Genomic DNA, 14,098 nt, shown 5'->3' with positions numbered 1-14,098 from the left:
ACGTTCAAAAAGATATAAAAAGTATTCCGTGCGTTAAACCGCTACCGCACCTTTGTAAAAGGACCCCTTAGTAAAAGGACCTCTAAGACTTTATATATTTCACATCTATTCAATCTTCAAAAAGATATAAAAAGGATGGAGTCGGTCCAGAGGAAGGCTACTAAAATGGTGCGTTGTCTTCGTCATAAGGCATATAGGGACAGACTTAAAGATCTCAATCTGTATACTTTGGACGAAAGGTGGGAGAGGACAGATACGATAGAGACGTTTAAATATCTACGTGATGTAAATGTGCATGAGACAAGTCTCTTTCATTTGAAAGGAAGCTCTGGAATGAGATGGCATAGGATGAAGTTAAGAGGTGATAGGCTCCGGAGTAATCTAAGGAAATACTTTTTTACAGAAAGGGTGGTAGATGCATGGAAAAGTCTCCCCAAAGAAGTGGTGGAGACACCTGGGATAGGCACGTGGAATCTCTTAGAGAGAGGAAGAGATAATGGTTACTGAGGATGGGCAGACTGTACCTTAAGAAGGATATGGCATTACTCGAGAGGGTTCAGAGGAGAGCGACGCATCTGATAAAAGGGATGGAAAACCTTTCATACGCTGAGAGACTAGAGAAACTGGGTCTCTTTTCCCTGGAGAAGAGGAGACTTAGAGGGGATATGGATAGAGACTTATAAGATCATGAGGGGCATAGAGAGAGTGGAGAGGGACAGATTCTTCAAACTTTCAAAAAATAAAAGAACAAGAGGGCATTCGGAAAAGTTGAAAGGGGACAGATTCAAAACAAATGCTAGGAAGTTCTTCTTTACCCAGCGTGTGGTGGACACCTGGAAAGCGCTTCCAGAGGACGCAATAGGGCAGAGTACGTTATTGGGGTTTAAGAAAGGATTGGACAATTTCTTGCTGGAAAGGGGGATAGGTGGGTATAAATAGAGGATCACTGTACAGGTCCTGGACCTGTTGGGCCGCCGCGTGAGCGGGCTGCTGGGCACGATGGACCCCAGGTCTGACCCAGCAGAGGCATTGCTTATGTTCTTATGACTGGATGGGACCAATCAGCCCCAGGAAAGAAATCAGGATAAGTAGGGCTCTGAAAGGGTCGTTTCCAGCAAAGAACACTTAGAAACAGAATGGTTGGGAAGCTTCTTACTCCAAATTAAAGATTTGCCCACCTTTAGAGTACTCAAGGAATGCACAAAGGTGAACTAAAATCCCCAGATCTCACAGTGGCTACCAGTGTTATTCAACACTACCTATTTGGTGAATTCTGAGATGCAAGGTGGGCTTGTCATAGGAACTGAAGAGCAACTGTTTCTTGGCTAGAAGACATGCACACTTTGGCAGACAGAATTCTGAGAATCCTGATTCCTAGCTCTGGAGGACCCAGCCCAAGAACAAACTCCAGAAACCTGAAGCTATAAGGGACCTGTCTCTTACAGGGCATAAGCAGCTTCAGGGTGGTTAGGGGAGGACACAACAAAAAAAAATAAAAAACAAAAACAAAGTGGTTAGTGAAAGAATACCAAATTCATCCAGTCACAAAATTCCAATAGACAGAAACTGAAAGAGAAAGCTTTTTAATTTAACCTTATTATAATACAATGAATTAAACTAAACCTAGGAAGGAAAAAGCCTTAGAACCTACCCAATCCAAAAGAATGTTAACCTCTGGACATTTTCCAAAGCGTAGAGTGCTGTTTCTCTTTCTCTGGTGTTGAACTGCATATGGCTTCTTGATGTTTGTTTGATTTTTGTCTACATTATTTAAGTTTGTGGTTGCTTGTAGTTGCATTTTCCTATGTAGGGGTTTTGTTGTGAATATGTTAGCTTTGGGAAATATGCATCTCAGATATCTGTATTATATTTAGTGACTTACAAGATAGCTGATGGGGAGGAAGGGTGAGTAGTCTTTATAGATTGTTTCACCAAGATAACCCAGATATCTAACCTTGGTTTATATTTGAGTCAACCTTTTTCCCCCCTTTTTAGAGGGAAAAAAGGATACCTCAGTTTATGTTCAGATTGGTTTATATTCAAGTATATACGGTAACTTTTGGTGACTGCCACTGGATAGAACTCATTGTCCTGTTTTCCTGATGAAGCTTCAATAGCAAAACTCCGTCCACCATTGGTAGGACCCTGCGATTTTTTTAGCATCTTTCGAATATTAAGATAAATGGACTACTTTCACAATTTATACAATTTTAAGAAATGAAATGTTTTGGATAAGTTATTTAAAAACACACCGAAAATTGTGATTTGGGCTGTTAAAATACCGCTTTAAGAAGACATTGTAATGTGGAATTATTACTTTCAAGGAGAGGGTTTTTTTTTTTTTCAGCTAATGATGTGTTTTACCTGAGAATGTCCAGAAATTAATATTTTTTGGACTGGGTTCTGAGGCTTTTTCTTCCAAGGTTTAGTTTAATTCATTGTGTTATAATAAGATGAAAAGACTGTTTATGTTCTTCAAACGATAGTATTATTGACAATGGATTACTGCAACATAGTGCTGTTGGGCTTGCCTCAGACTTTGTTGAGTTCTTTACAGGTAGCCCAGAATTCTATCATTAGAACTCTATTTAGGTTGAAAAAACATGATCATGTGTCTGAGTTCTATTATAAGCTGTACTGGTTGAAAACTGAGTTTCAGATCCGATATAAACTTTTACTTTTGACCTATCTGAGCACACAGGGTCATGCCCCTAGATACCTAATCAAGTATGTAAGCTCATACATTTCCCTACCACAATTACGCTCTTTAACGCAGTGTGACCTGATGATACCAGCGAGGAGAGAGGTCAGATTGAAGGCAGTCAGGACTTGGGTTTTCTCTTGTGTCGCCCCTGAAGAATGGAAAAAAATTCCATCCTATATTAAGAAGCAGGGAAGAGTGGGGGAATTAAAAAAATTTCTAGAAAGATACCTGTTTTGTCTCATGAAGTATGCAGGTTGATTTTGGATTTTCTTTTAAAATCATGTGTGGCAGTGCACTGATATATAGTGTGGAAAAGAATATGTAATTATCCAGTTTCGTAGATGTGAAAGATTTTGGTTTATGTATTGTAATATTTTTTATATTATTTTAGATGCTTGTGTGCAATTTTATTGTGTATGTTATTTTGTGCTCCACCTTGATAAAGGCAAAATATAAATAAATAAACAAACAAACAAATAAAAGTTTCTGCCTAATGAAATTATGTGATTGGATAGAACAGGGCAGTAGTTATACACATATGCATCCTTATGGAAAAAAAAAAGGAACAAAGCGACTTTCTGCAGTCTTAGGGGTCCTTTTAATAAGGCACACTAACCGATTTAGTGTGCGTTAAATGCTAAGGCATCCATAGAATATAATGGCCATGTTAGCATTTTGCGCACGCTAAATCGGTTACTGCGCCTTAGGGCTCCTTTTATCAAGGTGCACTATGGGGGTTAGCGCGTCGGACATTTCATCACGCGATAACCCCCGCGGCAGCCTAAAATCCTAATGCCTTGTCAATGGAGGCGTTAGGTACTAGCGCGGCAGGCGGTTTAACGCGCAGTATTCCGTGTGTTAAACCGCTACCGCACCTTTGTAAAAGGACCCCTTAGTAAAAGGACCTTTAAGACTTTATATATTTCACATCTATTCAATCTCACATATAAATATCTATATCTACATAAATACTAAATAAATCATTATTGTAACACATTGGCATTATGTAAAATATATTATATATGTAAAATAATATAAATATATTATTATTTTTGCAGCTAATTATTCATTTTCATAATTGCTCCCATATTACAGAAAGCATCACTTCACTATTAGAGTTGTTGCATTTATATTATTTATATTATTAGAGTTGTTGCATTTATTAGAGTTGTTGCATGTATTTTTGAAAAAAAAAAACCATATATTTTATCTTCCACACTTCCCTGCCTCCCCATTTTCGGGAAACAGCTGAACAAAACAAACAAACAAAAAAATCACATTATTTCGATAAGTGTGCATGAGTAAGTCTAACCTTTATTCCACTTTGAACAAGTTTGTGTATATCCAAAAATGGTTCTTTCATCAGTTCTCTTTCGGGAGTCAAAATTTTCACATAGCCTTCCTTCTCCAGTATGAAAAGGCGGTGTGATGCATCTCCACAATGCACAGCTCCAGTAGGCTGCCTCAGCCCTCGCACAACTTCCTGGACACAGTAACAATTGTGTTTGTGTTTCCTTCAATAAAAAAATAAAAATAATAAACCACCAGTAAACAACCTTGCAATGTATCAACAGAGATTTAGGGCTCCTTTTACGAAGGTGCGCTAGCATTTTTATCGCATGCACCAGATTAGCATGCGTTATAGTGTACGCTAGCCGAAAATCTACCGCCTGTTCAAAAGGAGGTGGTAACGGCTAGCACGCTCGGCAATTTAGCATGCACTATTCTGCGCGTTAAGGCCCTACCGCACCTTTGTAAAAGGAGCCCTTAATAATGTAATTTAATATCATTATTTATAATCCACCCTTTCATTCAAATGAAAGTGCAGAATACAGCATAAAAGCATAAAAAATAACAATATAACACATAATAAAAACATATATCACAAATTATAATACATTTAATATAAACATGAAAGACAGAATAAGACATAAATAAACCCTCTCAAAAATCTCTGATACCCTATACAAGAACCAGTCTTAAAATTTCTTAAAGAGCCATGTCTTTACAAATAGCTGAAGAAATAAATAATCCCCATTACTTTTTCTTTCAGCAAATGATTCCAAATCTCTGGAATTGCTAGAGAAAAATATTGGAGGCAATTCTACAGTATAATTTGGTGCCAAGAAGTAGGAACCACAAAGGGGCATACTTAGCGCCAGTTCAATAACAGCACTTAGGCATGCCTAAGTTGTTATACAGTAGAATATTAGTATAAATCCACCTCAGTATGCCAAAAGTTAGATATGGTCACTTATGCCAGATCAATGGCTGATGCAAGTGGGCATATCTAGGTGAGCCAACCAACCTGTACACCTGATAGTATTCTGTAAGTTGTGAGCATTATTTACTGACATGCCTATGGCCCTTCCATGTTCTATGACCCCCTTGCTATAGCACTTAGGGACTGATTCTATAAACAATGCCTAAATTGGCCAGCGCCTAGAAAAATGGCACTAGCCACGTATCAATCACACTTTAGCACCGTTTACAGAATCGCGGCTAGCAGAACCTATGTAAACACTTAGGCCCAGATTCACTAAAGATAGCAATTCAATCGCTGTTGGCTGATTTTGAAACAGCGAAGGGAGGAGCCTGAGGCACCTGAGCTAATAAGGGCATTAGGCCCCTCCCCACTGCTAAAACCAGGCAGACATGTCGGAAGACATGTGGTCGACTTTGAAAGCAACCATACAAGAAGCAACAAACCGCTATGTAAAATCAGTAAGTAAACGGCAAAGGAACAATAAGCCACAGTGGTTTACTGCGGAGATCTCAGACCTGATCAAGGAGAAGAAAAAAGCATTCATCTCTTACAAACAATCAGGGAAGCAGGACTCTAGAGCAGACTACCTGGCCAAATCAAAAGCCATCAAAACAGCAGTCAGGGAGACTAAATTCCTCATGGAGGAGTCTCTAGCAAAGAACATCCAGAAGGGAGATAAATCCTTCTTCAGGTATATCAGTGATAGAAGAAAAAACTCAGGCGGGATTGTACGTCTTAGGAAACCAGACGGAGACTATGTGGAAAAGGATTCGGAAAAAGCCCAGCTATTAAATGAATACTTCTGCTCAGTCTTCACCCGAGAAGCACCAGGGCTCGACCCTCAGCTACAGACAAGGGTTGGCTCAGTTGACCCGTTTAGTAACTTTGAGTTTACGCCCAGCAGTGTCTACGGTGAGCTGTCAAAGCTCAAGGTTAACAAAGCAATGGGGCCGGACAACCTGCACACCAGGGTGCTTAGGGAGCTGAGTGATGTCTTGGCGGAGCCACTGTCCGCGCTCTTCAACCTCTCCCTTAGTACAGGCAGCGTCCTGTTGGACTGGAGGACGGCTAACGTCATTCCACTCCACAAGAAAGGCTCAAAGATGGAGACAGCAAACTACAGACCAGTGAGTCTAACATCGATAGTGAGCAAACTAATGGAAACTCTAATCAAACACCAATTAGATAAGATCCTGGATGAGGAGAATCTATTGGATCCCCGACAACATGGATTTACTAAGGGGAGATCCTGCCAATCCAACCTGATCAGCTTCTTTGACTAGGTAACGGGGAAGCTGGATATTGGGGAGTCCCTGGACATCGTGTACCTGGACTTTAGCAAAGCATTCGATAGCGTACCACACCGCAGGTTACTGAGCAAGATGAGTTCTATAGGATTAGGTAACACATTGACGAAATGGGTTGGGAGCTGGCTTGGAGGTAGGCTCCAAAGGGTGGTGGTGAACGGCACACCCTCCGAAATGACGGAGGTGATTAGTGGAGTACCACAGGGCTCAGTCTTGGGCCCAATCCTATTCAACATCTTTATAAGAGACTTGGCAGAAGGGCTTCGAGGTAAAATAACATTATTCGCCGATGACGCCAAACTGAGTAATGTAGTGGGCAAATGCACAACAGACGAAGATTCAGTGCCCGACAACATGATGCACGACCTACTCCTACTGGAGCGATGGTCTAGGACATGGCAACTCAACTTCAATGCCAAAAAATGCAAAGTTATGCACCTGGGCAGCCAGAATCCATGCAAGTCTTATACCCTTAATGGCGAGATCCTAGCAAAAACGGTAGCAGAACGAGACTTGGGGGTAATCGTCAGTGAGGACATGAAGTCTGCCAATCAAATGGAGCAGGCTTCGTCCAAGGCAAGACAAATCATGGGCTGCATACGAAGGGGTTTCGTCAGTCGTAAGGCGGAAGTCATTATGCCATTGTATAGATCCATGGTGAGGCCCCACCTGGAATACTGTGTGCAATTCTGGAGGCCGCATTATCGCAAGGATGTGCTGAGACTGGAGTCGGTGCAAAGAATGGCCACCCAGATGGTCTCGGGACTCAAAGATCTACCATACGAAAAATGGCTTGACAAATTACAGCTATACTCGCTCGAGGAGCGCAGAGAGAGGGGGGACATGATCGAGACGTTCAAGTATCTTACGGGCCGCATCGAGGCGGAGGAAGATATCTTCTTTTTCAAGGGTCCCACGACAACAAGAGGGCATCCGTTGAAAATCAGGGGCGGGAAACTACGAGGTGACACCAGGAAATTCTTTTTCACTGAAAGAGTGGTTGATCGCTGGAATAGTCTTCCACTACAGGTGATTGAGGCCAGCAGCGTGCCTGATTTTAAGGCCAAATGGGATCGGCACATGGGATCTATTCACAGGGCAAAGGTAGGGGAGGGACATTAAGGTGGGCAGACTAGTTGGGCCGTGGGCCCTTATCTGCCGTCTATTTCTATGTTTCTATGTAACACAGTTACTAACAGGTCTACAGCAGTCGGGTTTTAGGATAGTAAAACCCGATTCAAAATAGCCAAGCAAATGTTAGTGAATCAATCGCTTGGCTATTTTGCATTGGGTTTTACTAATTTGCATGGGTTGGATCGGATCGGACAATAGGGATAAACACGTGGTGGGACATTTAGTGAATTGGTGGAAAATCATGCTTAGTGGCACCTGTCATGTTCCGCCCATAGAAACGCCCACTTAGGGGTTAGGTGCCGCTAAGCACCATGTGAAGGGGCACCTATCTTTTATAGAATTGGATAGGTGATTATTGCTTATTACCCAATGAATTTTTCCCCAGTTATAGAGGCTATTAAGGGTATTTGCTAATTAAGTTAGGCGCCTAATAGGCGCTTAACTTTAGGCACCCTTGATAGAATCAGCCCCTTACGTTCTACTTTATAGAATAATGCCAAGTGTATATCTATCTATCTATTGGCACCAATAACTGGTAATGATGTGTGTTTGTGTATGTATATTATATATATATATATATACATATATATACTATGCATATGTATGTGCATTAAATATATATTGTGATACTCAGACTATGCCTGCAAGCTATGTCCCTCCAGAAGCATACACTGAGCAGCCTGATACTCATTCCTTTTCCTGCTAAAACTTTTCCCTTTACACATGTGGGGGAAGGGACTAACTTAGTTAGAGAGTTCCCTACACCTGATAGGGAGGGGCATGCCTGTAGGTGGATGAACAGGTAAGCCACACTTTTTGAACAGAATAAGGCTAGAGAGAGGCAGATGAACAGGCTGAAGGGGCTGAGAACTCTGGACGGGATAGAGTCAAGCCATGGAGATGCCTTCTGAGATGGGAGCTCAGAGTGAGCAACTCATGGACATGGAGCCAGCTGGAGAATCTGATGAAATGGAGGTATGTTACTCCACTAGAGCCAACAAGCAGCCATGAAGAAGTAAAGAACTTTTGCAAGCTGGCTTTGTTTTTTGAAAAGGTCTGTTAAGCTGGTAACTCCCTTTTCAAAGTCTACAGGATTTACAGAGGCAGAGAAAGTTTTTCTCTTGTTTTTTGCTATACTGTTTTGTTTTCTCCCATTGTGTGTGAGCGGGGCTGGGGCATTTGCTGCCTGTTTGCAGCAGGACGAGTGAGGAAACTCTGCTTTGCTTCAGTGGTGGGTTTAAGTGAGATAAGCGAAGTTACTTACCTGTAACGGGAGTTCTCCGTTGACAGCAGGATAAGTCAGCCACACGTTGGTGATGTCATCCGACGCTCCGAATTTAGATTTGCTCTCCTTGAGCTCAAAGTAAGGCTTTTGGGGAAGAAGCCCCCTCTGAGCATGTGCAGGTTGCCCTATATAAGGACGTGCTAGCCCCTGTGATCCCCAGTGTTTGCCTTAGCTTGGAGATGACAGGGTGGCCTGTAGGGGAGGTCATGGTGGTTCGTGTGGCTGACTTATCCTGCTGCCCACGGAGAACTCCCGTTACAGGTAAGTAAATTCGCTTTCTCCATGGACAAGCAATCTAAATCAACCACACATTGGTGACTCTCCAGCTATGGGGTGCAGAGGGGCAGAGAGTGGGGCCCCTGCTGGGGTGGACCCTCTGCAACCTGATGTTCTGCTGAGGTAGGGTGAGACTGCCAGGTTGTTGAGATAGAGATGTGAGACCAGGCAATTTTGTTTTGCTATTCAAGAAATGTGAACTTTATTTTGCTCAAGGCAAAGAAAATAAGTACGGTAACCTCTTTTTTTTTTTTTTTTGCCAACATGGCAATGCATGTGCTAAACAAACAAGTTTTCAAATCTGTTCTTGAAAACCCTTGAAAATGACAACAACATGGTGGTGTAGTTTTTTTTTGTTTGTTTGTTTTTTAAATACAACGAGAACCATGCATGTGCTAAACTAACAGGTTTTCGTATCTGTTCTTGGAACAAGTGAAAATGACACCAACATGGTATTTTGCATAAACAAAGGGAACATGACCAACATGGTCTAAATGAAACAAAAGTCCATCTAGTGACCCGAAGGGTCTCTGGTTGTGGGCTGTCTTAATCATTCTGGTGCTGATGTCCCCTCTCCGGCTTTCTTGTGTGGCTGTTGCCACTTGTAGGATGCTGAAGCCAAAGTTGTTGGAGGTCTGCAATGGGCAATCCAGGCAGTAATGCTTGGTGAAGGTATGTGGGTGGGCCAGGTTGCGGCTCTGTAATGTCCTCTAACAGAGTGTTTTGCCGGCTTGCCAGTATTGCTGCCATGGCCCTCAATTTGTGTGCTGTGGCCTTGTTGGTAAGAGTCAGCCCCTCTTCTTTGCAGCAGTAGGCGATGCAGCTTGAGATCCAGTCAGATATTGTGCGTTTCCCAACTGGTGCCCCCAGCTTGTTGGGGGTCAAAGGAGATGAACAGTTGTGCTGCTTTTCGCATGTTTGTGCATTTAATGTATAGGCAAAGGCTGGGGTGGGGGTGACGGACTGGAGGTTTTACCCACCCCTTTGTGAATTTCTGCTACCAGTGCGCATGCCGAGATGGGTCCGCCTTCTACCTTGCTGTGGAAGGTCGATATGTTGCTCAGGTAATTTTCCTGAGGTTTGTCCTGAGGCATTAGAGGATGGTTGGTCCCTTTGCAGGGAAGGAGTTTTCCCTTCTGAGGTGCACCAGTTCTGGGATTTCTTAGAGTGCATAGGCCTCCTCTTTTTTTTTTTTTTTACAGGTTTCTGGCTGCTATTATGCCCTCCGTGATCCTTTGCTGTATATAGAAGGGACTAGAGTCAGCCTTTCGACACCCCAGCTGTTTGGGCCAGGGTCCCTGGTCCTGGGTAATAATAATAATAATAACTTTATTTTTGTATACCGCCATACCCAGATGAGTTCTAGGCGGTTCACATTAATTAAACAGAGTTACAAGTGGTTCCATACAAGATTGATCAGAGTTGCGAACAGCGAAGAGAAGTAAGGGGGAGAGGGGGAGTCAGGGGGGTTCAGTAGGGGAGAGGTGGAGGTTAATGAAGGGGTATTAAGGGTCCTGGTCTTGGAATAGGTGGGTCTTTAGTAATTTTCTAAAATCAAAGTAGTTGGGGGCCTAGAGGACCATTTGGGCTAGCCATGGGTTTAGTTTGGCGGCCTGGAAGGCGAAGGTTTTGTCAAGGAATTTTTTTGAGTGGCATAGTTTTAGGGAGGGGAAGGCGAAGAGTTGAATTCTGCGGGAGTTCTTAGTGTTGTGGTTTAGGGTGAAGTGAGGGGAGATGTAGCTTGTGGCTAAACCAAATATTGTTTTGTAACAAAAACAGGCGAATTTGAATATGATTCTTGATTCTAGTGGGAGCCAGTGGAGTTTGTGGTAGAAAGGGGTGATGTGATCCTATTTTTTCAGGCCAAATATGAGGCGAACAGCGGTGTTCTGGATTATCCTTAGTCTCCTGATGGTTTTCTTTGTGGCGCTCAAGTAAATGATGTTGCAGTAGTCCAGTATGCTGAGGATGGAGGATTGTACTAGTAGGCGGAATTAAGTGTCGTCAAAGTATTTTTTTATGGTACGGAGTTTCCATAGCATCGAGATACATTTCCTGACTGTGATATCAGTGTGTTTCTCAAGGGATAGGTGTTTGTCCAGTGTGACTCCTAGTATTTTTAAGGTTTGTTCGAGGGGGAAAATGGATCCTTTTACTTGAATTGTGGTGTCTTTGATTTTGTCTTTGGGGGTTGCCAAGAAGAATTTTGTTTTGTCTGGGTTTAGTTTTAGTCTGTAGGATAGCATCCAGAGTTCAATTTGACTGAGTATGCTTGCAAGGGAGGTGAGGAGTTCTTGCGTGAAACTGGTTAGTGGGATGACTATGGTAATGTCGTCTGCGTAGATAAAGAATTTAAGCTTGAGGCTTTGCAGGAGGTTTCCTAGGGAGGTAAGGTAGACATTGAACAGGGTGGGGGATAGGGGGGAGCCCTGTGGCACACCGCAGGAGTTTTCCCAGGTGTAAGAGTAGGAGTTGTTCTTGAATACCCTGTAAGATCTGTTCCATAGGAATCCGTTGAACCAGTTAAGGACCTGGCCGAAGATGCCGATGTAGGCAAGGCAGTCTGGGAGAATGTCATGGTCAACTAGATCGAAAGCGCTGCTCAGGTCTAGTTGTAAAATCAGGGCACTGGATCCCAGGCTAAAGAGTGTGTGTATGTGATCTAGGAGGGAGGCGATGATGGTTTCGGTGCTGTGATTGGAGCGGAAGCCTGATTGGTTGTCATTTAGGATATCGAATTTTTCTAGGTATGTGGTAAGTTCGGTGTTTACCACCCCTTCTGCTATTTTGGTGAATAGTGGGATGCTTGCGATTGGTCTGTAGCTGGAGGGGGTGTTGGGTGGTTCTTTCTTGTTTTTTATGATTGGAGTTATCGAAATGTGGCCCTGTTCTTCTGGGAAACTGCCAATGGATAGTAGGAGGTTTACCCAAGCCAACGTATTAGCTTTGAAATGGATTGGAGCAGTTTTCATAATGTTGGGGGGGCAGGTATCCAGTCTACAGAAGGAGTTGGAGTATTTGTTAAAATGAGGACTGAGCGATTCAGAAGCTTCATTGTTGGTTGTAATGATAGGTGCTTCAGGGAAGGTAGGCTACACTTGTCTTGGCCAGCACATGAGAATCCATGCACTTTGTCCTGACTGGTCTTCTAGAGTCTTCCATCGATGAGAGGTGTTTAGGGGGGCTATAGCATGTTTTGGACCTCAAAGAACATGAAAGTGTCCCCTCCTTGGCTGTGGAGGCATCCTGGAGCAGAATCTGTGCTCCATCTCTGTAAAAAGGAACCGTGTTACCTCTAGGTGGAGGGCTTAGTGAGGGTTCAAACTCCGGTTGAGGTGGTCCATCGGGGTTTTTTGGGTGGCCTGGAGGTAGGTTGCTTGAAAGGAGGCATCCTGCATAGGGTGAGGGGGCCCGTATACCCATGTTTGTCAATATAGAACATGGCTACCTGGTTGTTGTTTGTTTTCGTTTGGTTCTTTGTTTTTGTTTTTGATCAGGGCAGTCTTGTTGTTGATCTGGGGCGGAGGCTTGAATAGTCTTGCCTGTGGTCCTGAGTTTCTGGAAGTTGATTTGTCGCTTTGCCTTGGCGGGGTTCAGGATCCACTAGTGGCAGAGGTGGGCTCCCCCACCCTACTTGGTGGCATTTCTCATGGAGCTGCTGTAAGGACTTGACTCTGTAGAGGTTGCAGTAGTCTGTCCACCACTTGGGTGCTTTGTGGATGGACTGGTCGACGATATTTTGAAACCTGGGCCGAGTGTGTTGGTTTCATCTTCTCTGAAGGTACCTCTGAATAGTCATGTTTGAAGCATGACTAGCAGGACAACAAGGTTGGATGCCACTGAGTGGCCCCGGAGGTATAGCAGGGTCCATGCTGTTGCCCCTTGTATTGGTGAGATGTGTTACACTATTGTGGATATTGTCTCCCCTCTTGCCAGGGTGGGAAGGCTGTGCTGCGAGTTGTGCAGATCCTTGCTCCAATGAAGCCCAGTGAATTCGTAGGTCTTAGAATGGGATTCTTGGCACTCACTAGGGAATATAGAAAATTTTTGGTTGTGTTGGCTGCAGCTACCAACTTCGGGGCTGAGGCTTCTACCAGTAGCCCATCGTCCAAGTAGGAGAAGACATCTAACGTGGTTGGCTGCTGCTTCTGCCATACACTTTTGTGAGGACTCTTGGGCTGAAGAGAGTCTGAATAGGAGGACTAGGAATTGGAAGTGATGGGATTGCATCCAGAAGCGTAAATTTCTGTGTGATGGATTCATTGGCATATGTGAAAATCCAACCTGTAAGTCCAAGGCGGCTAGCCAGATGTATATCTGGATTAGTGGTGGAATGTTTCTGAAGATGTGTATGTGTGTGTAATTCTCCATCAGGATGCACTTGTTGAGATCCAGGATGGCCTGAAGTCTTCCGTATTCTTGGGGATGAGGAGGTTTGGAGAGAAGCATCCTTGGTTGTACTCTGCCTGTGGAACTGCTACTATCCCTCTTGCTTGAGGTTGCGGTTCTGCGGGTTTGTGTTGGTTTGGGCCTAGATGGTGGCTTGGAGTGGAACCTGATTCCACAGTATTGATGTCTCAGAAGGTACGGATACCTCTTCAATCCATCTGATGTTATTGTCTTTCAGGCTTTAACAAAGATGGCGAGGCGGCTCTCAACTGGGAGGGAGGCCGGTGGTGAGTGGTCAAAAGAAAAACAAAAACAAATTGTGGACCCGCACTGAATGAGCAGGAGGCGTTGTTGCTTATGTATTTACTCTGCAGTAGGACTGCTATTTTGACTAGCCATCATATCGCCTTGAGGCATTGTGGTGCATATGGTACTGGTTGGAGTGTTGTATTCTCAATGCCATGTCTACCGTCTCCTTCCCTTTCTTTCCAAAGAGATTTTCTCCAGGCAAGGGGCTTCCGCAAGCTGGTCCAGGTATCCTCTCTCAGAGGCCTGAAGTCCTCCACCATGCCAATTGTTCTGATGCAATTGCTACTTCCACGGACGAGTAGGGTTTTTTGTTTGTTCTGAAAGATGGGAGTCATGTGTGCCCTTCTGCAGGTTTTCCTTTTTTTGAGGGGGGAAAAACAAGGTCATAGTGCCTATTCAGGTGCTCCACATGAAGCCTTGGTAGAACT

At 43.6% G+C, this 14,098-nt stretch overlaps 1 protein-coding gene across 6 annotated transcripts in view; it reads right to left on the bottom strand.

The window, feature by feature from the left end:
- HHIP (hedgehog interacting protein) overlaps positions 1-14,098 on the bottom strand; it is a 385,274-nt gene that overhangs the window by 230,952 nt on the left and 140,224 nt on the right. For all 6 annotated transcript variants that reach the window (XR_004539039.1, XR_004539033.1, XM_033940011.1 and 3 more), the window contains exon 4: positions 4,017-4,218. Coding sequence is in view for 4 of the 6 variants with exons in the window: in XM_033940011.1 (XP_033795902.1) it covers positions 4,017-4,218 (202 nt within the window). In the remaining 2 variants the exon portion in view is untranslated. The remainder of the gene's footprint in view (positions 1-4,016; positions 4,219-14,098) is intronic.

Source organism: Geotrypetes seraphini, chromosome 1, assembly GCF_902459505.1.
Source record: "Geotrypetes seraphini chromosome 1, aGeoSer1.1, whole genome shotgun sequence".
NCBI classification, from domain to species: domain Eukaryota; kingdom Metazoa; phylum Chordata; class Amphibia; order Gymnophiona; family Dermophiidae; genus Geotrypetes; species Geotrypetes seraphini.
This window is presented reverse-complemented; position numbering and strand designations above follow the sequence as displayed.